Here is a 24,849-nt window from a genome sequence, read left to right on the forward strand (position 1 = left end):
TGACGTATCTCAAAGGTCTTTTCCAACCTGGTTAATTCTGTATTCTATTCTGTATTTTTGGCAGCTTAAATCATGAAGACTTCCCAAAACTCATTTAGAAGCATTTTTGCATATTAGCAGGAATGAAATCACTCAATTAATGCCTAATGAATAGGAATGTAAAAGCAGACTTGATTCCTCACTATGCTGTACTGTAGGAACTATACTACAAAATAGTTTGAACTATGAAATCATATATTGTGTTGTAAGGTTAAACAGACACTTCCTTGTGTGTTCCTGGTGACTACTAATTTAAAATCTGGCCTAGTGCTCATGTCATTAGTTTAAGTATGCACCTAAGTTTTCCACTGTACAGCTTGAAATACTTTCTGCAGTTAACACAAAAAAATACGAAAACATGTAATTTTCCTTTTCTGTTCAAGCTACAATGTTATCATTTAATTTAGAGTCAACATTTCCAAGGATTCTTGTCTGAGAATCAAATCCATCATTCAGTGAAAAAAATCGAATCTGCCACTCACTAGTGAATATGCCATCTCTGGTATTAAACTCCACCACATCAACTGTACAAAGGCTAAGATACATGTCACACTCTGCTCCTACATGGCTGATGCTTTAATTAGCTCACTAGCGAAGAGTCTTGCTTGACTAAGAACTTTTAGGACTGGACCGCTGTTTTCTACAGATCAGCTGCATTAAAACCCTGTGCAAGACAGATGGAGAAAAGGAAAAGAAAAGAAAAATAAACCAAACCACAAACATGAAAGTGAAGGAAAGAAGCATCTATAAACTTCACTATTCTTTTTTTGTGACGATGGTGTCTCTTAGGACAGGCCCTGCTGCCATGCTTTGGAACTAGCAGTAACATATAAGAATGCTAAAGTCCTGCTTAACAGAAGCATCTTAATAAAACATAAAAAGATCTGCTTTCTTTGATGTAAGGTCCCTATGTCTTTCTAAAAATATGAATATACATTAGAGCTTTGAGTATAAACAACCCCCTTCCCCAGTTCATGCCAGTTCCAGGCTGAAAAACCAATAGCAAAAACACTGGTTCTCTTTTTTTTTTCCCCCTGAAGAGGTTTCTCAGTGATTTATCATAAAGCTAAAACATTTGCTTTGCCTACTGATTTTTCTATAAAATGTATAAAATAAATGCATGTGCCCTTTTCAGTACAGTCTGTGTAGACAGTTCACACTTTTCCATTTCTGAGTAACATGACAGAAAGTATGCTCTAGCTTTCCACAGGCAGGAAGAAGTTTTGTATGGTTTTTGTCTCATTGGGATGCTGCTCCACAAACCGCACTCCAGGGGCAGTTCAGAATCCCACTGACAGTGCAGGCCAGTAGCACGTACTGCAATTAACAATGACTTATGGATTACAGCAATTGTTAGATCAAAATAAATAAAGCAGTCTCTCAACTAAAATATGGGAAATAACATCATGCTAGTGCACAATATAATTGACATATGTATCACATTCCTATTTTTCAGGTCCTCGTTTGATGGTCATCTTGCACTAAGTTGGAAAAGCCACTTGCCACAGGACAGTGAACATCCAGTGAAACATTGAAGCTGTCTGCAGTCAGTTTCAAAGGATTTACATTTGGTTTAGGTTAATCTTCCTTGACCTGCAGTTAATTAAAGAGCAGCTGAAGTACAAATATTTCCTCCGACTCTAGTGGCATACATGGTCATGTCAATCGCTGGACGTTGGAACAGCTTCAGTTCGGTTTTGTTATAACTTAAAATCTCAGATAAAAAGGGCAACAAAATGACATCTTTTTAGACAGAAACCACTGCCGTTTTCCAATAAAGAACATATAAACGTTTCACGTCTGCTATGACGTGCCACATTTTTAGAAGATAACTTGTCTTTTCCTTTTTGTGTTCCAAATAGAAACATGTGGCACACAATTGCATTACTTAAAACTTCAAGTCTGGTACCTGTTATATCATTTATGGTTGAAATTCCTGGCACCACACAGTGCCACATCTTCCTTAAGCCATCTACTGCACCAGAAATGAAAGGCTGTGATGGGAAATGTTCTTCCTATACTTTTCTAACACAGGAAATATTTGGTTTAACAAAACCAAATGCAGCTAAGCTACGCTGCCAGCAGTGTTTGTCCCTCAGTATCATCCCAGAGAGAAAGAAAGCAAACGGCAGAAAAGGCTCCAGCCCTGAGTGCAACTAGGTGTGAACACATGACCAACACTAGTGGTAACATCCCAGTATGACACTGGTGTCAGGAATTTTTTTTTTTAATCCAGATGTAAAAACGTTTTTCTGAAGATTGGGAATTGGCACAAACGTAATCCAGAGATTATCATTCACAGCAGCTTTTCCTTTCTTGTGCTTGGCTTTTCACACAAAGCACAGCAAAGAGCTACAACCACGTTACAACTAAGCGTTCCAGCTCAACGTGTTGGGAGTGAAGAGGAAAGGGAGAGCCCCTTCCCTCCACAGACATGTGAGAGAACCTGCCCTCTGTGGGGGAAGTTTGTGGGTCCCCCAGAGCTGCAATCCAGCTCCCCACTTGGGAAGCCAGAGCCAGGCTGGCCACTCACAGTGGGAATGAGCCCTCCTGGTCCCCTGCTTTGTCCATCCTCTCAGGCAGGGTGAGTACAAAGGGTAGAAGGACACCCTTCACATCTAAGGGTGCTTTAAGAAGCTCTGTGTCAAAGGTGCCCTTGAGCCCACCATCTGCTTCCACCTCACCATCCTGTGCTAGGCTGAAGCGGAGAGTGCCAGTCCGGTTGACACAGTAGATGGTGTTGCCCAAGGGAGCACAGCGAAAGGGCTGGATGGGGCCACCGCTGGGCCGCAGGCTGGCACACTGGCTCCAGCGTTTGGCCACCGTGTTGTACCGGAAAACCTCAACACCACCACCAGTCCCCCCGCCTGGGCCCTGCTCCCCGCCACGGCTGCTGCTCACATCGAAGCGGTAAATGAAGCTCTTGAAGGCCACCATGTCAGCAGAGCGTCGGCGGCTGCTGTTATAAGGGCACTCCTGCCACTCATCACGTTTAGGGTCATACTTGAGCAGGCGATAGAAGAGGGAGCCTCCCGAGACATAGATCTCTCCATTGCAAGTGGTGGCCTCATGAGCCACAGCAAAGGCACCCTTGGGCAGGGGTGCCACAGGGCTCCAGCGGTCAGCCCGTGGGTCATACCTCTCCACAGTGAAGAGGCATTCACCCCCCACAGCATAGATGTAACCGTCCAGGGCCAGAAGCTTAAGCTGTGAGCGGGCCTGAGCCAGTGGCCGCACCTGGCTCCAGGTGTCAGTAAGGGGGTTGTAGCAGAAGACCTTGTCAGAAAGGCGGGCCCGGGGCTCGCCACCCGACGCAATGCCCCCTGCAAGGAAGAGGTAGTTGTGGAGGACGCACATGGCACAGCCCTTGGCATTGGCCTCCTCGGGTAGGCGTGTCAGAACCCTCCACTCACCGCTGCCCTCCTGGTAGCAGTGGATGAGGGAGCTGTTCTCTTCCAGGGAGACCACAGAGGACGGGCTCTGTGGCCGGCTGCTCTCACGGCTCTGTGGCCGGCTGCCGCCACCCGGTCTCTCGAAGGCATCGCTGACTTCGGCCACCAGCAAGCAGGGCCGGCCGGCTTCCATGCGCCGCTGCAGGATGAGGTCCCGCTCCGTGCCACTGAGGCGGCCATAGACACTGGGCTCCCGCAGCACCTCCAGGTAGTGGTCGCTCATGAAGCGGTAGGCAGCTTCACGCAGCTCCGCCAGCCGCTGTTTCTTGGCCAGGCAGAGAAGCTGGTAGCAGTTGTCGAGGCGGAGCTGGGCGCGCATGGCTTCGGCAGCACAGTGCAGGGCACAAGGCATCTGGAGGACGCGGGCACCACTCACTACCTCGGCCAGGTTGTCGTGCCGCACCTCGCCCATGCGGGCCGTGTACACGTAGTCGATGAGAAGCCGCAGGGCGCCGTAGCTCACGCCTTTCACTCGCAGGACATCCCGAGAGGCACGAGCACGAAAGTAGTCACTCTTGGCTGCCAGCACTGACTTGTGCGCCCGGATGCGACGCCCCGACACCTCGATCACCAGGTCGGGCTCCTCAGCCGGCCGGTCCCGCGTCCCCACCGCCGCCTCATCCTCCTCCTCAGGCTGGCCGCCGGTGTTGTTGATCTGCCACTGGCTCTCCACCACCCGTCCGCCGTCAACAGGCGGCAGCGGCTCGGCAGCAGCGGCGCTGAAGCAGAGGGAGGAGCTAAAGCCGCAGGGAGCAGCCGGGGTGGGTGGTGGCGGCGGCGGCGGGGCGTGGTGGCCGGCCCCGCTCTCCTCCTCCTCCGCCGCACCGCTGCCTTCCATTGAGCCGCGCTAGCTGCGCCTCCGAGGTGCCGTGGTTCTGCTGAAGGCTCCAGGCCGCAGCGATGCGGCCATCACCTGCAGGGGAGACCGGAGAGCGCTCAGCTTCCCATACCCTGGCCCTGCTCCCCTCTGCCGCCCTCACTCCCAACCTCCGGCTTCACATCCAGAGCCACCGCTCTCGCCGGCGGAGATGTCGCTGGTGGCCAAGGGCTACAACGCGAGCTTCTCCTTTCTCCACAGGACCCATCCTGCGGCTCTGCCGCCTCCCGCTGCCCGGGGTGTACTTGCACTAGCGTATCTCGCGAAAACCCGATACCCGCCTGCTGAAGGGATCCCCCCCGAAAATCAGTTCTAGTTTTCCTCTTGCTATGCAAAAATTCTAAGCAGGTTTTAGGCACCGTGTCCTTTCTTATGGCAACTGATTCCTATGCTGTGCTGGGCAATGAGGAAAAATGTCCTTTAAAAGCAGGTGCTTACGAGTACTATCAGAATTTATTCACCTTGTGCAACTCTTTCAGTGGAAGGTGGTGCCTGTAGTCTATTCCGGACAGAGATTCCCCACTAACCAAGTTTTCCTTTACATGACCTTCGTGAAGATTTCTTCATAGCACCACTCCTCATAAACATCCACCCTGTTCAAAAGAAAGCGTATAAAGTTCATTAAAGGTGTGTTTTCAGTTCACTCAGAACTTTGAGTCTGTTAATGTTTCCTCTAACCCAAGTATCTATGGCATCAAAATGATCAGTATTCTGCCAATAGATTTTATGTTGTTTACAATTATAGGATTTTTCTGTTCTGATAAAAAAAGAAAGGCAAACCGACATGCAAATAACAGCATATGGAGCTGCAATGCGTTAGTGAGATGTAAATCAGGCTTCGGAAGGACTGGTTCTTGTCTAAAGATTGATGTTCATAAACAGAGCAAGCGAAAATCACAACAGATAATTATACCATGAAGTTTCTTCTGGGAAAATGGCAGACTGCAGGGCATGGCTGTAAGTAGGTTAGTCCCTGTCAGCACAATCACCACTCAGTTCTATCTTCATTTCACAAATGTAGTTTTTAAAATTTAACAAAGTGCTGTTTTGTTTGCTTCATATTTGTTTATGAATTTCCTAGGCTCAGTTGAAGTTTTGATGAATGATGCATGAAAACTGTCCAAATGTACTTAATTTCACTGAAGAAGAATCTGTGGCTCCAATTCTATTTTTAAAGAGGTTATTAATTTCTGTTAAAATCCCAGTTGGCAGCTTTTCAAAGTCCTCAAGGAATGCTCATTTCTATGTAAAATATACCTCGAGACTTCCTTTCAGCAGAGATGATTTATTTACCATATGAAATTAATATTAGGAAAATCTAACAGTTCCGATTATTATTTTTTTTATGAAAGCATAATTGGTAGGTGACATTGTCTGGAAATTCCTGGCATGGGCAAGAAACCTAGAAGCTCATACTTGTGCAATCGAACTTCATTTCAGTGATAGCGTTGGTCTCTTAGGAGTTTTTATATTGTGTGCTTGCCCTGTGAAGGACTTCCTACTACATTTGCTCACATTCAGTGAGACAATAAATCAATCCTGACATTTGATTTCTGGATATTTGAGACTTTGAGGCCACAACAAGTTTTCAGCGCTATTTGAAAAGTCCTCACTAGAATGAGTAGATTTCACAGACTTTCTCTTTCTCATCTGTGTGTTTAAATATCTGGCACTTAGGAACTTGCTATGACATTTTGTGAATTTTGGACAGCCTCAGTGGTAAATTCCCTGAGGCCCAAACTCAGTAGGTTAGGCTTTGCTGACTTTCCTGCAGCTTTAACTAGATGAGGAGGAATGCAGTGATCTGTGTGCACACTCCGTGTGTTTGTGTAAGATATACTGATTGATTAATAACTTAAATTGGGCAGCTGCTGATCTGATTTTGTTTTTCACTGAGTCTTCGCAATACTGAATTTACTGTGTAACCATTTTTTATTCTGATTTATCGTGCTGCAGACATTAAGATAAATCTACTTTCTACTCCAGGACTTCCAGAGCCCTGATGATCAGGCTTTGTTCAAGAGCAGCTACTACAGCTGACACTGGCAAAATGACAGAGGTCAAATTGAGATGGTCAGAAAAAAACCCACCTAGAATGTCAAGCTCTGATGCACAGTTATATAAAGAAAACTGCTACCAGTATATAATTTGTAACATAAGTAATTGAAACATTTTGTGTCCCTTCTGTTATTTCTTGGGCTGCATGCCCAGTTACTCAACTCTTATCTTGCTACAATTCTGGACAGCTCAACCTCCTCAATCATAAACATTCAAAGGGTGCTAATGAACTTCCTGCTCCCCAGATTATGATCTTTCCTGGATCTAGACACACCTCTCTTCTGAGACTGCTTCTTCTGTTCATGTTCCCCTTCTACAAGAAGGGATGAGTAGCTTCAGAGCTGCAAGCTCTGCCTACTGCTTGACTTTGCAAATGAAATTATAAAGGAGTAATAAAAAAGAGTGCTACCAAAATTAAAGACTGTGGCTTACTAGGTGTGACAAGTCAAAAACAGTAACTGTCATGTCAATAATATCTGCTGAAATATATTTCCTCCATCATGCCTTGAAGGAAAACAACCAATTAAAATATTCATTTCTTAAAAACAGCATCCAGAAAAAGCAACCTTTTCAACTTCCTCAGTTAATGAAAATAAAAAGGGTGATATGTTATTGAAAAAGAAGCTGCCACCCACCACAGTCCTAACAAACTCCTGTATTAATATCCTCATGAAAAATCACAAGGAGGTGGAAGGGCTGATGGTACAACTTGCTAAAGGCAAGCAGCAGAATTCCAAAGAAAATTATCTTCTGGTATATTTAAATCTAACTGCCAAGAATATGTTGAAATTAATGCTGAATATAAGAAAGGAGGACTTGACTCAAAGTATCACATGCAATTTAGGCAACAATGAACTCTACAGGGAAGCTGAAGGTTTAGAAAAACTAAATGAGGGTTTGGAGGGCTTTGTCAATGACAGAGCAATGACTGCTCCACCAATTTCAGCACCTTTGTCTAGCTGCAAACAAAGTATAGAAATTACACAAAGACGCAGCTGAAAAAACAATTCAGAGAAGTTGTGGAACCTTCCCATTATTAAGCAACATGACTGATCTGTGTTAAAAGGTTATGAATTTAGTATAAAACAGGCAGAATCTGCAAGAGCCTGATGGAAATACTGAACTTTTTCTTCATTCTTTTCTTACCTACAGCAACTACTATTACAGAATCACAGAATTAACCAAGTTGGAAAAGACCTTTGAGATCATCAAGTCTAACCTATTACCCAACACCATGTAATCAACAAAAACGTGGCACCAAGCACCCCATCCAGTCTTATTTTAAACACTTCCAGGGATGGTGTCTCTCTTTCTGTGAAGAGTTTCTTCCTAACATCCAGCCTAAACCTCCTTTGGCACAGCTTGAGACTGTGTCCTCGTGTTCTGGTGCTGGTTGCCTGGGAGACCAACCCCCACCTGGCTACAACCTCCCTTCAGGTAGTTGTAGACAGCAACAAGGTCTCCCCTGAGCCTCCTCTTTTCTAGGCTAAGCAACCCCAGCTCCCCCAGTCTCTCTTCATAGGGCTTGTGCTCCAAACCCCTCACCAGCTTTGTTGCCCTTCTCTGGACACGTTCCAGCAAGTCAACATCTTTCCTAAACTGAGGGGCCCAGAACTGGACACAGGACTCTAGGTATGGCCTAACCAATGGTGAGTATAGGGGCAGAATGAGTTCCCTGCTCCTGCTGGCCACACTACTCCTGATACAGGCCACGATGCCATTTGCCATCTTGGTCACCTGGGCACACTGCTGGCTCATGTTCAGGTGACACAGCACATTAAAAATTCACAGAATCACAGAAGATACTCAATAGCTATGCTGATTTCAAAGGATCTGAGCTCCCAGCAATTGCATTTGGTTTATAACAGATTTGGTTTCAGCACTTTTTTTCAAAGTTCACAAACAAGGTAGGTACTGGAAAAGGAAGCAAGCTGTTCAGAATACATGGCATCGCTGGACTGATGTCACCTTTTATAGTGGGGACTTTTAAGTCAGAAGCTGAATTACTTGGACTGAATCTGTTTTCATTATCATGGGGTTGGTCTAGAGATGATGTAATATTAATGGACAGAGGAACTGCCAACAAACATGAACTGAATTTACAGACTTGGCAATGACACACTCACAATATCCTGGAAGTGTGCCTCCAACCTCAGATGCTGCGAGATGTTGCTCAAGTAACAGCACAGATAAGAAGGTGTAGCTTTTTCAGACAGGGGAACTGTAATGAAGAGTTGCAGGTAAAGTTTCCTGGCACTGTATTCATTTGGCAGTTCTTCTGATAAAATCCAATTAAATGCTTGTTTTTCATTGTTCTCTTTCTTTTTATTTTTTGTGTGCAGTGCCAGCAGTCTTTGACCCAAACTGTTCCCTAGCAAGACCCACATTCTCCAGGGAATACACGCATGTGGCAGGAATTAGGTTACTGCTCTCCAGTTCACAAATGGAAACTGCTCTGATTCAGTTCCAGGGTAAATAAAAGCAGTGTTTTCCCTATCATAAGGAACTCTAATTTACATTTACAGCAGGCTACCTTTCCCAGCAGACTACACCAGTTCAGAACTGACAGAATGCTGTTCTGCTCCATCTTAGTCCAGGAAATGCTTTTGCAAAAACTTGTACTGCCAAATTCTACCCCAGTAGAGACTTCCCTTGGGATAGGGGCGTCATCTGATTGAGATGATTAAGGAGTCCAAAGAAGAGGCTCATCAGAGAGAAAACATCCCTTGTATTTATTTTAAAAATTACAAGATGACTATTACAATTGGCCAACATGAAGACATTCAACTCAGCCCATAAGGCAAAATCTTCTGAAGGGCAGAGTCAAGTGTAGAGACGTTTGTACTTTTATGAAAATACTCTGTTACACTCCTGCTCTCTCAGCAGATCTGTGAAATTTGGGGTGGGGAGGGGAAGAGTGGGGCAGAATGGTCTCTTCATAGCTGAGGAAAACATCTGGAGAAGAGAGATACAGAAACAGATGGGCTTGCAGCACTTGAATTCTTGCATCCTATTAATGATTTAAACTTAACCATTTGATTAACTTTCTGCTTGTAAGAAAGAGAAAAAAATAGAATTATTTCAATGACCTACCTCAAGAAAAACTGCAGGAAGACCGATTTTATCTTTTCCCTTTCTAAAATTAGGAGTACCCAAAATCTGGGTTACAATGAAGTCCTAGTATCTTTTTCTGCCTATGGGATTTATGTCTTCTGTAGCATTGCAACCACACTCAAGTTGCCTGTGCAGCTTCCTTCTCACTTCTCAAGGTGGTGTCATTTTCTCACAACATGTAATGTAAGTATGAGCATTTTTATCATCTAAATGCAAAATTTTCATACCATCACAAAGAAAAATAAACATTTAAGAAAAGCAGGTTATGATTACAGACCACACAAGAAATATGTGTGCAGCAGTTCCTCGTCAGAAACTCAGAAAGAAAAGGCTGTGTGCGTCTCAGCAGGGAGGAAGTCATAATAAAAATATCAAATGCCTGATGAAATTCATATCACAACTAGCAAATTTAAACTGAAAATACTAAACAGTTCTAAACAGTTGCCATGACCAGAGAAAAGGTTTCTTAACAGTGATATCCATAGAGACAAACACTGTCTAAAAAAGAAACTATCTTTTAATGAGTTGCTTCCAGTTCAGATTCTTCAGAAAACAGGGAGGAGCAGTATCTCTCAGGAGTTTTACACCAAAAAGGAAGTAACACTCTCACAAAAGCAAAACTCGCCAAAGTTAAGTGCAAGTCCTCTCCAATATCCCTTAGAAAGTCTAAGAAAACAAAAAAGACAAATAAACAAAAAAACCCAGCCCCCAAAAAAACAGTCAGTAAGAAGGTTTTGAGTGATTACACCACCTTTGGAGAAAACTCTAGGGCTGGTAGAGGTCTTAATCACTGATGCACTCCAGGTCAGAGGATGGCAATACCATGCAGAGTTGTTCTAGATATGGCCTCATAATTAGAGTTCCAGATACAACGTGAGAACAGTGTCTGTGATAAACTGAAGTTTGGGTGCTTTCATTGTATCTGGAGACAGCGAACACTACATCAGATGAAGAGTTGTACAAAGAATACCAATATAGTACTACAGATAAAAGGATGAATGCAGCCCTCAAGTGTATATACTGGGAAATAGGGAGTAACTGTAGGGAAAAGATTACCTTTTATCCATAGTGTTAGTTTTAGTATTACTTTTAGCAGTAGTTAGTTTTGCAGTAGAACATGGGTGGTTGGATGGGAGGGATGTTCCAGGCTTTACATTTTGGAAGTAGTATTTAAAAATCTGAGAGGACAGAGAAGAGCACCACATTATTTAAGAGCTATATCAAAACATTAAAGTGAGAGAGTTGTCAACAGTACTCCGCAAACAAACAGAAGCTTACTCTGTTTCCAGTGTATGCCAGTCTCAAGCTGACTCTGAAGCAAAAATGTGATACTCGGTGTAGGCACCACTTCACAGCCACAATTCCATGGCTTTGTAGAGAAGGTGGCTTGTGTTAGTAGCTTTGAGAACAGGTAAAGCAAGCCTTAATCAGCCTGAGAAATGTAATGCTGACATTTCTTCAGGGCTTGGTATGTTTGCTCTGTGACTTCATGACTGTGCACAAGTATAGGCACATGAAAATTCTGTATACTGATAGCCTTCTTAAGGTGGTGGAAAAGCCCTAAATGAACTAAGGAGTGGAAAGTTAAACAAAAATATTCACACTACTGAGGGAAACAAAACAAACAAACAAAAAAAGGACTACCACAGCATATGGTGGTTACTGCAAGTATACGTGAATTGATGAAAGAGTGAAGAGTAGGCTCAAGAATACATAGAATACATAGAATAAACCAGGTTGGAAGAGACCTTCAAGATCATCGCGTCCAACCCATCACCAATCCAACACCGCCCAAGCAACTAACCCACAGCACCAAGCACCCTGTCAAGTCTTCTCCTAAAAACCTCCAGTGATGGCGACTCCACAAGGAAGGGAAATCTATCGAAGATGACCAAATATACACTAAAACTGAATCCAGCTTAAGAGGATCCTAAGATGGAGAATGGTCAGAGTATTAATATTCAAAGATAAAGTAGCATCTCATGGAGAAACACACTTTTTTTTTTTTTTACTCTGCAACACACTTCTTTCAACCATGGGTTATGGTCCATTTGGGAGGCAGGATGCTGTCCTAGACAGACATGTGAGCTGACATGGAAAGATCCTTACTTATTTGTGATAAAGGAGATCAGGAGTGTGTGTCTTGCTAGAAGGCACTTAGGAGTTCAAGAGGAATGAAATTTGACAGAAGCAAACTAGTTGATGTAATGATCATTTCTGACTTTACTTTCTGGAACATGGAACACACCAGCAGTACTGACATCAAGCAAAGCATTGGCTTATGATGACTAAAAGCCTCATTTGAGTACTAGTGTGGTTAACTGCTGTAATGTTGATTGCAGAAATGCTTTTCAGCATTAAATTGTATTGTTGACAAATAAATAATTGCAAACACATTCAAAGTCTCCAAGAACACTTTGGCAATGTTGATATTAATAAAGGAGAAGGAGAAATCTCCAATGAGAAGCCAAGTCAAGCAAACCAGGACATTTCTTCAGATAGATTTTTGAAAATATGAGTCAAGCTTGGTTTTGCATTGCAGAAGATTTGATCTTGCAACACACCTGCTAGATACTGCATTTAATACAGAAGACGGGCCATTGCAGTTGGAAGAAATTAAATTCCTTGCCTTAAGATAAAATTGGACTTTGCTTTTAATATCATTATGGAAAGGGCATACAGATCTAAAAGCAAAACACCAAAAAGCTGCCAAAGTATGTCACCATTGTGCTGGAGAAAAACAGAGTTTGAGAAGTAACAATAAACTTCAAAGGAATGCCAACAAAGTCCCATTCCTCTGAGACTTACACCTAGGAAGAGAAGGTAAGCGGAAAACTTGTAGAGAAGGGAATAATGAAAACATGTCTTTTCCCAAACTCTAAATCAGGTACTTAATGAGAAAAAGAGGCTCACTTGTAAAGATTGAAAGGGGTTATTGATATCTTGATGAATTAAGTAAGCAATGTGTAGAAAGGCAGAGGTCCTTCAGATACACAGTGAATGGCACTCTTGTAATTTTTTCAGATCATCTATTGTTTCTTTGCCCAGAAAATTTTTTCAAACTCAAAGTTTACAGTCATTCTTACCACAGCTAAAAAATACAATACATTTAGGTAGATTTACAAAATAGTTCCAGATTTCTGCAGACATCATCTCTGCAGACTTTGGACTGGATTCAAAGACAGAGAGATGTGCCACAATGCTAAACATAGCAAAGGATAGTTCTATATGGCAGATGGCAGTGCAACAGAGATGCAAGCCCTAAAAAAGATTAGGTAGCAAAAAAACCCTGCAGCATGACAGTCTAATATGGAGAGGAAAAGAATCAGCTTGCACAGACTTCCCTCTGCCATGGCAGAAGTGCTCCTGTTGGTCTTAGGCCTGTAACTGTGAACTATTATTAGGTGACTCATGGGAGTCTGATTTCTTTTGTATTTCATGAAAACCAGGTCAAGGTGAAGAGACATGGGACAAGCCTGAGGCCATATTCCCACACAGAACTGATCAGTGGGTGGGATGCACCTCCCAGTTCTCCTGCAAAGGCAAACATGGATGTTGTGTGTCTGAGCTGTTCACTACTGCCAATCTACCTGTAGCCAGCTCCTGGAATGGAATCTGGAACACATGGAAAGGCTCTGTACCCAAACACATTGTGTAGGTGCAGTTAGATGCCAATTGATTTGGATCCTCAAAAACCAGCATATGAGAACTACCAAGGGCTAGCCAGTAGAAAAATACAAAAGACTACAGTGATGAATTACTTAACTTGTGCCATCAAGAGGTGACAGTTCTTGCTTTGGGTACCTTAGCCCAGAATCCTCTTCAAAATAATAAATTACTTTCAATAGCAATACCAACTTGCTGCTAACTTTGCCTTTTCTATTATGGTTGGAGCTCTGACCAAGCCCCAAAAGAAACTGATAATGCTCCTTCCTTTGCCTGACAAGATTAAAACCTCCAAATGTCAACTGAGTGCCCAAATCATAAAGGCTATGAGAGAAGGGTTACTCTCCTTCACATTAAAATTGTATTACTTTTCATTGAAACTATTAAAAATGTGATTGAGGAAGGGAAAGACAAATCCTGTGTTCTGTTCCCTGACAAAAACAAACTTTCCATACTTACTTCTATTGCCTTTGGTGGGGCAAGGCTTGGTTATACTGCCTGGAGATTCAAGCCATCTCAGTTTGTGCTAGGCCTGAAAAACACTTTTGCTATTGTCAAAGGAGAAATGTATTAATAGAGTCACAGGTAAGTTCATGGCAAGACCTTACTATCAGAAATACCTGTAGGCTGTCAGCACAGGTCTCACACCAAGCAGTGCAAATGGTTTTAGCTGCAACTATGTAGCACGAGGCTTCTCCAAATGGTCACTGGAACTGAACAGGGGAAGACAAGAAAATGGACTGCAATGAATGCTGTTTACATTACTGGAAGGTAACAATTGTTGGGAATTTTGAGACGGAAATAAAGTAAATTTCCATTAAAATACTTCCTGACACTTTCTGTGCTGAATGCATAACATTTTTTACTATAATGTGGATTTCATATGCTGAGCTGGGGTGTTCAGGCAAAGGCTTTCTGGCTGCACTGATTTCTCCGACTATACTCAACTTCTACATTTAGAATCTGGTGTAAGCAATTCAATATCTCTCACAATAATTTGCATTTTTCATTTAACAGGGCAGATAGGTAATAGTTAGGATGCCTGAAGGGACAGAAAAGGCTGCCTGGTTATCTAATCTTACTCCTGCAAGCACAGACCAAAGAATTTTACTCCTGTACCAGGCCAATAATGTCTAGCTGAATCAGGTCAAACCATTGCTCTGTTCAAATCATTGGTCTCACATCTCTATGGTTTCTGTGTTTTGGCCAATGACCTTGATGGAAAATCAGGTGTCAAATGCATCATCCTGGATACCAGAAAGAAACGCACATGCTGCATTTCACTTCAGACTTCACTTTTTGTCTTCTGTGAGTTTATATCTGCTGACTTGCAGCATTCTCTTTTCCCCAAATGACCCATGCTCCTTCTGAAGAGACACAGGACCGGCAGGACAATCATAAAGGGTGATGATGATCACAGCTATCTCAGGACTGTCCCATGTGCTTTTGGACTTCCTAACACAGAGCAGAAGTAGTAATTGTAGTATGACTGACTAACCTATGACTCAAACATGTAATTTTCAAGTGTTTGTTAATGCAGGCAGCTAAATTTGTATCATGTGCAGCAGTCATGGTCCTCTTCTGGCAGCAGTCTGAGCAGTGTTAAATAGGACCTGGAAAAAGAACTAAGACCTTCAAATCAGGATGTGACACACAAAGAGCTTTGGTCTTGATTTGGGAGCAGCACAGATTCAGGGGTCCCGGTTTGTAGTTCTTGACCATTTTGAGATTTTGATGTTTCACTCCAAAGTCTAAAGTTTCATTTCTCCTGAGGAGTGAGAGATTTTAGATACATAACATCTCCTCAAAGGATGCTTTTCAGCCACTGTACTATGAAAAGTGCCTGATTTTGGGGGTGCAACAGAAATATTTATTTCCCTATAAGGCTGCAAAATGTCTTGGCTGGGTACTGTCCGTACAGCCTAATAGATCCTTGCAACTGCTGCCCGTCATAAAGGCCTTCTGGTCTTCCATCACAGAATATAAGTGATATAGACATCACATTGACCAATGAGAAGCAGCACCAGTGACTTTTGTCATACAAATGCATATGAATGGTCCTTGCCTTCCTTTTCCTATATCACAGTGTAAAACTTCTTGGGACACATGGCACTGATTAACTCCAAAGCTCACAAAGCAATACACTCCAATGACCTTTACTTTACTGTTTCCGAGTCTGCCGTGAAAACTAAACTCCTTCAGGACTCAATATTATTAGTTGCTCTTAAACAATACATTGTCTGTGTATTGCCCACTTCCATGTCTTTGGAGAGAACGAGCTAGTAGTCTGTAGCTAGAAACTTCCACCGAAGTTTCACTGTTGTTTTTTTTAATAAAGCCATGGTATGACAACATTTTAAATCCCATCCCTGTTGTAGTCAAAATTCCCATTAATTTCAGGAGCATCTGGGTTTCCTACACTATACATACAAATGTGTATCATAGCTTTTTTTAACTCGGGCAATGTGGGGAGCTGCAGTAAAGGAGAGATGAAAGCAAGCTACAGGATGGGAGAAGAGCTCTCCCATGATGAGATTCATTTTTGACTGACAGAATCAGAACGTTTGTTGTTCAAATGCCACTCCTGTAGCGAAGGGTTGGCTTTTGGTTCTTACTGTCTAACACTTTAAAACACAGGTTGTGGAAATAATAGTTTATCCCCAAAGTTTAAGGCCTGTTCTTTCCATCTACTTACAGGAGAGGGATAAAGAACAGCAGAACTGTTTCCAAGGAAAAAAAAAAAATACAGATCCCTGACAGGTTGATAGTCTGAAATGATTCAGTAGTCCAGGAGCCTTCCAGCAGTTAAGAGATTCACATGCAAAGCTTATTCTGATCCTTAAATACTCCAGGAGGAATCAGTGTCCAGAAAAACAACAAACATCTTGTGCTAATCTGTGAATGTGTTACGTATAAAATAACTTAATAATTAATGCAAATCATGTTGTGACAGACAACATAAGAGCTGCTTGTCCAACTTAGGTGGATTTGTATGAAAAGGTTGTGGTTTCTGGCATGTTTCCAAGTGAACTAAAAAAGGCTGTCAACCCATCAGTTTTAGCCAGAGGCATAGCAATGGCAGCTTGTGAAACACTGCACCTGAAAAGCATTTGTGACACATCTTTCTTCTCTCTCTGACACAGTGCAAAGCCTGTAGAACTACTGGATGTTTTTTTATCTCATTTTGCATTAAACAAACTGACTTAAGCACTCATGAATGCCTGCCACCCTCACTGATGAGGTATAAAAAAGTGGAAAGTACCGAATATGCAGTGTAGAACAAAGGACCCAGCCAACTCTTTTTTACATTAACACTTAATCACCCATATACCACACTGACCCAGCCTTGAATTCTTTCAAAGCCAAAAATGATGGGAGTATTTTAAAATGAGGACAGGAAAAAAGCTACAGAATTGTCAATACTGTCTAAGGAAAACATAGCATATATGGGCCCGATCCTGAGGAGTTGCATGCAGATTTAAATGCTCTGGTCACAGGACTAGCCACACTCGTAATGCGAACACATACGTACATAAACCAAGTGTTTGCTTGAATTAACTGCAGGAGGAAAGCAGTATCTCTATCTACTCACTGTACTGTCACGTGGTTATGAGCACTGGCACAGGAAAGTGGGCATGAACGTATGGCTCAGACAGGGAAAGCACAGAGCCCTTTCCCTCTCTGACAGCTCAGTCACAGATCAGGTTAAACTGGCTGTCAAATGCTGAACTGCTATAAAGTAATTCTTCTCCCGTGAAAGGAACTAATCATGCCTGTTCTCTGACAAAACACCACTGAGACCAAAAGTGAAGCAGAAAGAACAGATGAGGACAATTTCATTGAAGAGTAAAACATCAGACATAAAAATGTCACATCCCAACAGGGCTAATGAAATCAAACACAATGAAAATAAGGTCATTTTAAAAATGTGTATTTCTAAGTATAAGAAATTATATAAAAATCACTTTTCACCCTCTGTTTGCAGGAAATAAACAGCTTCCTAACTGCAATGCTGCAGAATCTCAGTAGCAAAATCCCTGCAAATTGCATATAGGATGTCACAAGACAAAGGGGGGGGGGGGAAGTTTAAGTCTACTTTAAAAGAAGTTACAGGATTTCCTTTCATGTTTTATTATACCCTTCTTTAGCAGGCAGCTGCCCCTAATATCCTCTTGCAACAGGATACTATAGGATGCTGAAACCCCTGGTAAATAGGATCTGGATCCAGTCATCTAACCACATCACTGTCTCTAAGTTAACCTAGACAAGCCCTAAATACTACAATCCTGCTTTACTACAGTAAAGCCAGTTAATGGATTTCATTGAATGGTCCTGCCAAATAATGGTGCACTGATATATATTGACATTTCAACACCTGTTTGGATTGTTTGTCACAGTGAAAAGTAATGCAAGCAAAGCATATGTATAAGAATGGAACCTTAAAGGATTTCAGCCTTTTGATATTATCAAGGTGCAATCCTGCAAACTCCAGTTCCTCTTAGCAGTACCCCCTTGACTTCAGTACCACTACTGACAGGAGTGAATCCCTGAAGAGTTGGGGGTGGGTGGGGGGAGGGTTGGGCAGGCAAGGAACCAGTCCTTAGCTCTTTGGCAGGTTCTCATCAGACAGTGCCATTAGCACTGAACAACGAGAGGACCCCATTGGCATGCACTGGATGTCCTAATTAGAGTGAATAAGTGCTGTCTGATGGGCCCAGGGAAGAGGAGAATGCAGAACAGGCAAGATGGGGCAGAGTTAAACTGCAAGTATATATTCCTCTGTCAATACTAGTCACAAATTATTATTTCCCATAAATATTCCATTTAATTCTATTTTGTGAGACAGATTGTTAAATCCCTGAAAAATTGAGAAGTCTTTAGCTTCTCAGATTATGTAAAAGGATTGCTGTCTTTTATTGCTATTCTATTTTTAATTCCCATTTTTTATTGCCCTACCTTTTTTTTTTTGTCTCTCCTAGATTTTTGTTCCTAATTTTCCATTGTTCCATTTAATTGCTGTGGCAAAGCTTTACATAACATTATTTCTAGGGGGGGCTATTTTCCCATAATAGGTGAAAAAAAGTTTGCTATAGGACTTCATACTGGCATTTATATGATTTAATACTATCATTTTCTGCACTAAGCATAAATTTGGGGTTGGGAGATGGCTTTTTGTTGCTTTAAAGGACCAGACATAAAACTCTACTAGTTTCGGATAAAAGGAATTCAGTAGGACTTCTCTTCAGGCACCTTCCACCCTGCAAAACCGTGCACTCAAGGTCTGCACCACTCCTCTGCTTTTAGTAGGATGGGGAAGCACACCATGAAGAATTTATAGCTGCTGTTACACATCCATAAACGTTAATGCAAAGAAGAAATTTAGATTTCTAATAGATCGCCAGAATTTTACATAAATAAATAAATAAATAAATACGCAGACATCAGGTTTGGCTCCTCTGCGACATACGGAGATAATCCTGGCCTCCCTCCTGCCTGGGAGCGGTGGATTAAGGGGGACTGAGGGAAAAGCACGATTAAACCTGACAGTGCTCCAACCCGCCCCCACCCCTTCGGCTACCGTGGCTTCGCGTCGCGGTTTTTTACCTCAGCTATGGGCAGATACCGACAGCGATCCCTCACGGAGGTGCGGCGCAGGGTCGGGAGGGGCGTCGGGCACGTCCCCGGGATGGGGCCTCTGCCCCGGCCCCGGGACGTGCCCAACTGCTCACCCGACCCGCCGCTGCGCTGCCTCTCCACTCCCCGCCCCGCTCGGTTGGCCTTACCTTTCAGCAACGGCCAGCGAGCCCCGCGTCGCTCTGGGGAAGCTCCCGCCGGCTTACCCACCAGAGCGGGAGCTGGCGGGGGAGAACTGGGAAAGAGAAGCGGAGCGGCAGCGGCGGTGCGATGCCAGGCGCCGCAAATGGCTGAAGCGCAGGGGCTGGGCTGGCGGGGGTGGGGGCGGGCGGCCGCGCTCAGCCCCTTTGTTCGCCTGACACATTCACACACGGAGGGAGGGAAGAGGGCGGGAGACGGGCACAGACCTGTTGCTCGCCACGGTTCTTGGTGAGGGGTAGCCGCTCCGCTGAGGCGGGAAGCGGTGCCTCCGCTCTGGGCAGGGTGTCTGCGCGCCCCCGGTGGAGTGGGGTTTGGTAGGTGGGGTAGGGAAGACGGTGGAACGGCCCCACCTGCACGCGCACAGCAGAAACTCCCTCCTAGTGGAGCCGGGCGGGGAAACGGCGTGGGGGAGGCCGTCCCTGAGGTAGCCGGGGCAGCGGTGCCGCCGCTCACCACCGTGAGGCAGGGTCTGTAGGGTGTGCTGTCCAAGCAGCCTGGTAGACACGGCTGGGTCGGGGCTCCCAGACTGGAGCTCTGGCTGACCGCGGCCTCTTAGCCATAGCCTGCTCGCCGCCGCGGCCGGGCCATTCACCGGCACTGACCGCGATCGCTGCAGGAAGCGATGGAGTGCCTTTCCAGCCGGGGTTTTGCCGAGAGAGGAAGGAGGAGATGGAGGCCAGGTGGTTTCTGTTTGACTGCAGTTTTGGGGCCTGAGTCTCGTTTTGTCCTGCTCTTCAAAGCTGAGGGTTTCCTCAGGATTCCCAGAATTACACCCATTTCCCAGCTTCTTGAAAAAGCCCTAATGCTGCTTAGTTGTACCCTGGGTCTGCTCTTGATGGTGCTTACTGAGCTCGGGCTGCATTCTATCAAGACAGCAGCCTTTGTAAACCATTGCTGGTGCCTGGATGTAGCATATTGTCACTGCAACACAGTTTTCCTATAACATTGCTGTCTCAAAACATTACCCATCTGCAGCTTTTCTCTTCCCCTCTTTCCACTGACTCCAGCATACTGTCAGACTGGTTCTCCTGCAGCTACCCAGCAGGTGACTCTTGGCCCTGGGAAACACTCCTGAGCAAACATGCAAAACTAATCCTGTCAAATTAAGAGGACAATTTCTTCTGTGCTCGCAGTGTAAACATTGCAGCTGTATGTTTTTCCAGCTTCATGGAAGTGATGATTAAACATGGTTTGGTGTCTTCTCATTCATTTTGTCCCATTGCTCCTACTTTTTGACTTTGGTTTTGCTAAAACTCTTACATGTTGAGTTGGCCCATAATGCACTGAAGTGCTTTCAAGAAGTGCCGGTTAAGAACAATCACTTGAAACCCTTGACTCTATTCATGCTGCGCACTGAAATAAGTGCAGCGCTTAACCAGAAGGCTGGCTTTCAGTCTGAGGTCATGTCTCATTACTGGTGAGAGAGACCAGGGTGCTTCTTGGTGCCATCAGATAAATAAGTAATAATCCTATGATGTGTCAGAGGTTTTAGAATAATTGGTAACCAAAGATGGAGCTTTAACACAATTGCAAATTTACCACTGCCTCTTGATTTGGGGTGACAATCACTGCATGACTGGACTGTTAGCTTTGGTAAGTGGTTTTATTCCTAGCTAGCTGGCAGAAGTTTCCATGTGGAACAACAGAGCCATTAAAGCTTGCCAGAAGTAACTCTTCTCTCCTGACATCAGGAACCAATCTTCCCTCTGTTTCCTATTACTTTAAATCCTATATATTTCAGGGGGACACTAAAATTAGGCTACTGATACAGGTCTGGGAAATTATTTTAAATTTAAAAATCCCCCTTATTTTAGTCTTCTGTGTCCCCTTCAGGTGTCTGAGTTCTGTTCACACTGATGAGAGTTACATGGCTGTATCATATCTGAGTTCATTTGAGATTGTTCTGACTTGTACATTCTGAATACAAGATGATTTTAAGCACTACTGGATATTCTTAGCTTCTCTTCAGGTTTAACTGCCATGTCACTTTCCAGTCTGTGCTGTAGTTTCTGGAGATAACTGAAAATCAGTGGTAGGAAGGAAGTAGCATAGTGTGTGTTTACAGGCCATATTAGCCTTCATGGTTGGATCCAGCAAAAGACCCAAACAAAATCCAAGCTAGTCTGAAAATACAATTCTAGCCTGAGCAGTCAGGCAGCACTTGTCTGTCAGAGACATTATCCTCTGCCCTCACTGAAAATTGCCAGAAGCAGATTTGGTAAAAATACTTCAATTCTGCATTTTGAAAGCCTAACTTTGGACAGTGATTTTCTAACTTGGTAAGCCTTAATGCACTGTTCTTCCTCCAAATTTTGGGGGTTGGGGGTGGGGGGAGGTGTGTCCTCTTTTTTTTTCTCTCTTTTTTTTCTGGTCCCCTGTGCACCTTTGTCATCAAACCTTTAAGTGAAAACATAGAAGAGTTGCTGACCTCTTATCACAACTTTTGTAAAATAATGCTTCTGCTTGAATCACAGACTGTGAAAATATCTAAGGAGAACAAGGATGCTCATCAATTAGCCTTTTGGTTTTCAGTAGAACTGGAGATGATGCTAAAATCTGGAAAACCCATTGGAGAAATTATCTCAGTTCCAGTTGCTTAATTTGCCTACTTAACTTGAGTTCCCTGAAGCTCCACTTACAATTAATGTACAGGCATAACCATGTCTTGGGGGCAATTTTTTTCACCTACCTTAGACATCTTAGGATGTGATGAATCATCTTTAGGTATTCCTTGGTTTTCTCCATTAGCTGTAAAGTCAGACTGGTACAGCTGTAGACAATTAAATTTTAAAGACCTAAAGTGAGATGAATCATCATCCCAGTGCAGAAAACACCCTGTCCTAAAGAAATCACACAGCTTATATGATACATCATAGCAGCCTTCCAGTACCTGAAGGGGGCCTACAGGAAAGATAGGGAGAGACTCTTTACAAAAGGCCTGTAGTGACAGGACAAGGGGCAATGGCTTCAAACTAGAGAAAGGCAGATTGGGATTTGGTATCAGGAACAAGTTCTTCACTATGAGGGTGGTGGAACACTGGAACAGGTTGCTCAGGGAGGTGATAGAGGCCCCTTCCCTGGAGATATTCACGGTAAGGCTCAATGAGGCCCTGGGCAGCCTGGTCTAGTTGAGGATGTCCCTGCTGACTGCAGGGAGGTAGGACTAGATGACCTTTGGAGGTCCCTTCCAGCCTGGACCATGCTATGATTCTATGAAAATTTTTGTAGCCCAGCCAACACTACAAATATTCAGAGGAACAAATTAATTTTAACTGCTGCTCCTGGCCATCAGGAACTGCAGAGATACCAGAGCAACAACAGTAGAGTTGCTCCCATGAGCACGGTGAGGTGAGTAAAGGCAGAAGGGAAGTGTCTGCTCTGTTCTGTCCCAAAATCTTAGCTAGTTCCTGCCCAGTCACATACAACAGACTTCTAGACATACAGCCCATCCTCTCTGTCTCTCACATACCAGCAGTAGTGCTCTATAATACAAAGTGAATACATTTTGGAACAAAATAATTTTATCAAATATTTCTCTGGTAAAAATATCTTTTAAAAATCCAGATGAAGAAATACTAATAAGCTTTCTTCATCTTGTACACCTCCCTGCCTGTTTAATCCACACCATCCAGAAACAGAGATTTTCAGTTTTTCCTTTGAAGAACTGCCTCTAGTGCAGAAACAGACAATAGAGCTGAGTGCAACTCTCATGATAGGATCACTGAATGGCATCCTGATCTAGAGAGATGAACATCTGCTTACTGCTTATCAGGGCCCTGTTTTTTAATGGGAGAAGTTCTGTATTCCTTTTCTTTCTCCCATTGGCTATATGCGATTCCCGACTCTGAGGCTGTCATGCAGGAGTAAAATTAGCCAGGAGATGACATAAAAAAAAATTAAATGAATCAGCCTACTCTCAGGAGGATTGGTTCTTGGCCAGTGAAGCTACAGAACTTTTCATTTAAGGAGGTTGGGAATCACTTAACAAAAATCATTATTTCACCCAGATGAAATAATCTATATCCTATGGATGAGGGGACTTTAAACCTTCCTAGATAACAGGCTCCAAGTGTAGCTCACACAAGTGCACATAGGCTGGCTTTCCCAAGTAACCAAGGTAGAATCCTGCAGGTTGTGTACTCATGGTAGAGCACCAGATCTCTGGTACCAGATCTCTGGTTTGTGACTAGAAGCCAAAATATCAAACAGAAAAGAAAATCTGACTCCTTTTTGCTCACCCTGCATTTGATAACTGTATGCTCCTGTGTGAAATGCTTCTTGATACTGTAACACAGTGGCCTAAAGAATTGGCTTGATGCTATTGCTGACACAGACAAAAATGCTTATTACATTTCTGCTGAGCAGCCAAAGATGCCTAAATACACTGTCTATTTGGAGTACAAAAAGCACACATGCTGTAGGCATGTTACACAGGATATGCTGCATATGCCTGATCCCGACCCAGGCTGACCTGCCTTTGTGCATTAATTTTCAAACATCCTTGTGACACACCCAAACAGCAGAACCAAAATAAAAGGGCTGGTTCACTGGCACGGTTATCAACTTGTAGTGGTAGAGTGGCAACAATCATAAAGATTTCTTCTGTGCTGGATTGCACATTTATGTGCATTGCAGATAGATCAATGTTGGTTTTAAGAAACAAAACCCACAAACCCAGCATAACCCCGAGACTGTAGTAGTGCAGACTTTTATCACTGGAAACAATGTTGTGAACAGGTAGAACATCTTTTAACTAGGCTGAAAGCATTAAGTAAGGTTGAGAGATGGGGAACACACAGCGTTCACTTACACGAACAGTTAATAAAATGTGCCTATCATCTAGTAATTCATTAAAAAGAATGAAAAAAATCTCCCCCCAAAATGGAAAAAAGAGTGAAAGCTTACCCTTGCTCTTTCCAGTGCTCTGAGATTATCTAGTCAACATTTCTTCTCACCCATGGATTGTCCCACCACCCGTCTTCTCAACATGCATCTATGACTGTACAGTGCTTGTGAGCAAAACACCTCATGGTCATTACATTTTTCCCCAAATGCTGTCATAGCAATGAAATGGCACCAACTATAGGTACAGGCTATAGCCAGCTTTGCTTGCCCAGAGTGTAGGGTTTGCACAGGGAACGGACTAACACATGAATCCCACCTGATACAGCCTCAGGATGTGTGTCAGTTTTGTCAGAAGTGCTTTTGAGTTCAGCACTGTAGATGCAGCTTAAGTTAATTGATGGTGTCAGTTGCTTGTGATTGGGATTAAGGACATCACAGCCTGCTCTGAGCAACGCTGCAGAAAAGTTGTACTTACAAATCTTGGCTGAACTGGGGGTAATCCTCCTTGTTAGTGCACAGTCTGTACTGCTGCCCAGCTCTGCAGAAAAAAAAATTGCTTTAAGAAAAGAATGTTAAAAAAGTGTAGATCTGCAACTTGAAATGCACGCAGAAAGAATAGACCAGAAGAGGCCACAGGAAACAACTTTTACAATTTGCTTTTGAAGGTGTGAGGTAATACATTTTTTTATGCCAACATTCAAACCAACTCTGATGCTCAAGGTGAAATCCATACGATTCCTTTCCAATGTGGAATAATAAGAAGCAAAAATGAAAATTCTGCAAGTGTAGCTAAGCTGTATCCGGTTTCTTGAATTTAAAATCTTTATCTACATTTATGCAGATAACTATATATACTTTACTGGAAATTGGGTACTTCAGTGCTTAAGAAAACTCTGCTGGAGGCTCAGCTCAATCTTTTTATGTCAAAATACTCCTTAAATTGTCTTTCTAGTGTATTCTTAC

At 43.3% G+C, this 24,849-nt stretch overlaps 1 protein-coding gene across 2 annotated transcripts; it reads right to left on the reverse strand.

Moving 5' to 3' along the window:
• Positions 1-511: 511 nt before the first annotated feature.
• KBTBD11 (kelch repeat and BTB domain containing 11) lies at positions 512-24,032 on the reverse strand. 2 transcript variants are annotated; one of them, XM_054179970.1, is made up of 3 exons: positions 23,947-24,032; positions 4,830-4,961; positions 512-4,404 (listed from the first exon to the last, which is right to left on the reverse strand). In XM_054179970.1, exon 3 carries the CDS (start codon positions 4,327-4,329, stop codon positions 2,569-2,571), a length of 1,761 nt encoding a protein of 586 aa, XP_054035945.1. In that variant the 5' UTR covers positions 4,330-4,404; positions 4,830-4,961; positions 23,947-24,032; the 3' UTR covers positions 512-2,568. The 2 variants fall into 2 exon arrangements, with proteins under 2 accessions (XP_054035945.1, XP_054035944.1); XM_054179969.1 differs by lacking the exon at positions 23,947-24,032 and adding an exon at positions 18,990-19,142.
• Positions 24,033-24,849: the final 817 nt, after the last annotated feature.

This window comes from Dryobates pubescens, chromosome 3 (genome assembly GCF_014839835.1).
Source record: "Dryobates pubescens isolate bDryPub1 chromosome 3, bDryPub1.pri, whole genome shotgun sequence".
NCBI classification, from domain to species: domain Eukaryota; kingdom Metazoa; phylum Chordata; class Aves; order Piciformes; family Picidae; genus Dryobates; species Dryobates pubescens.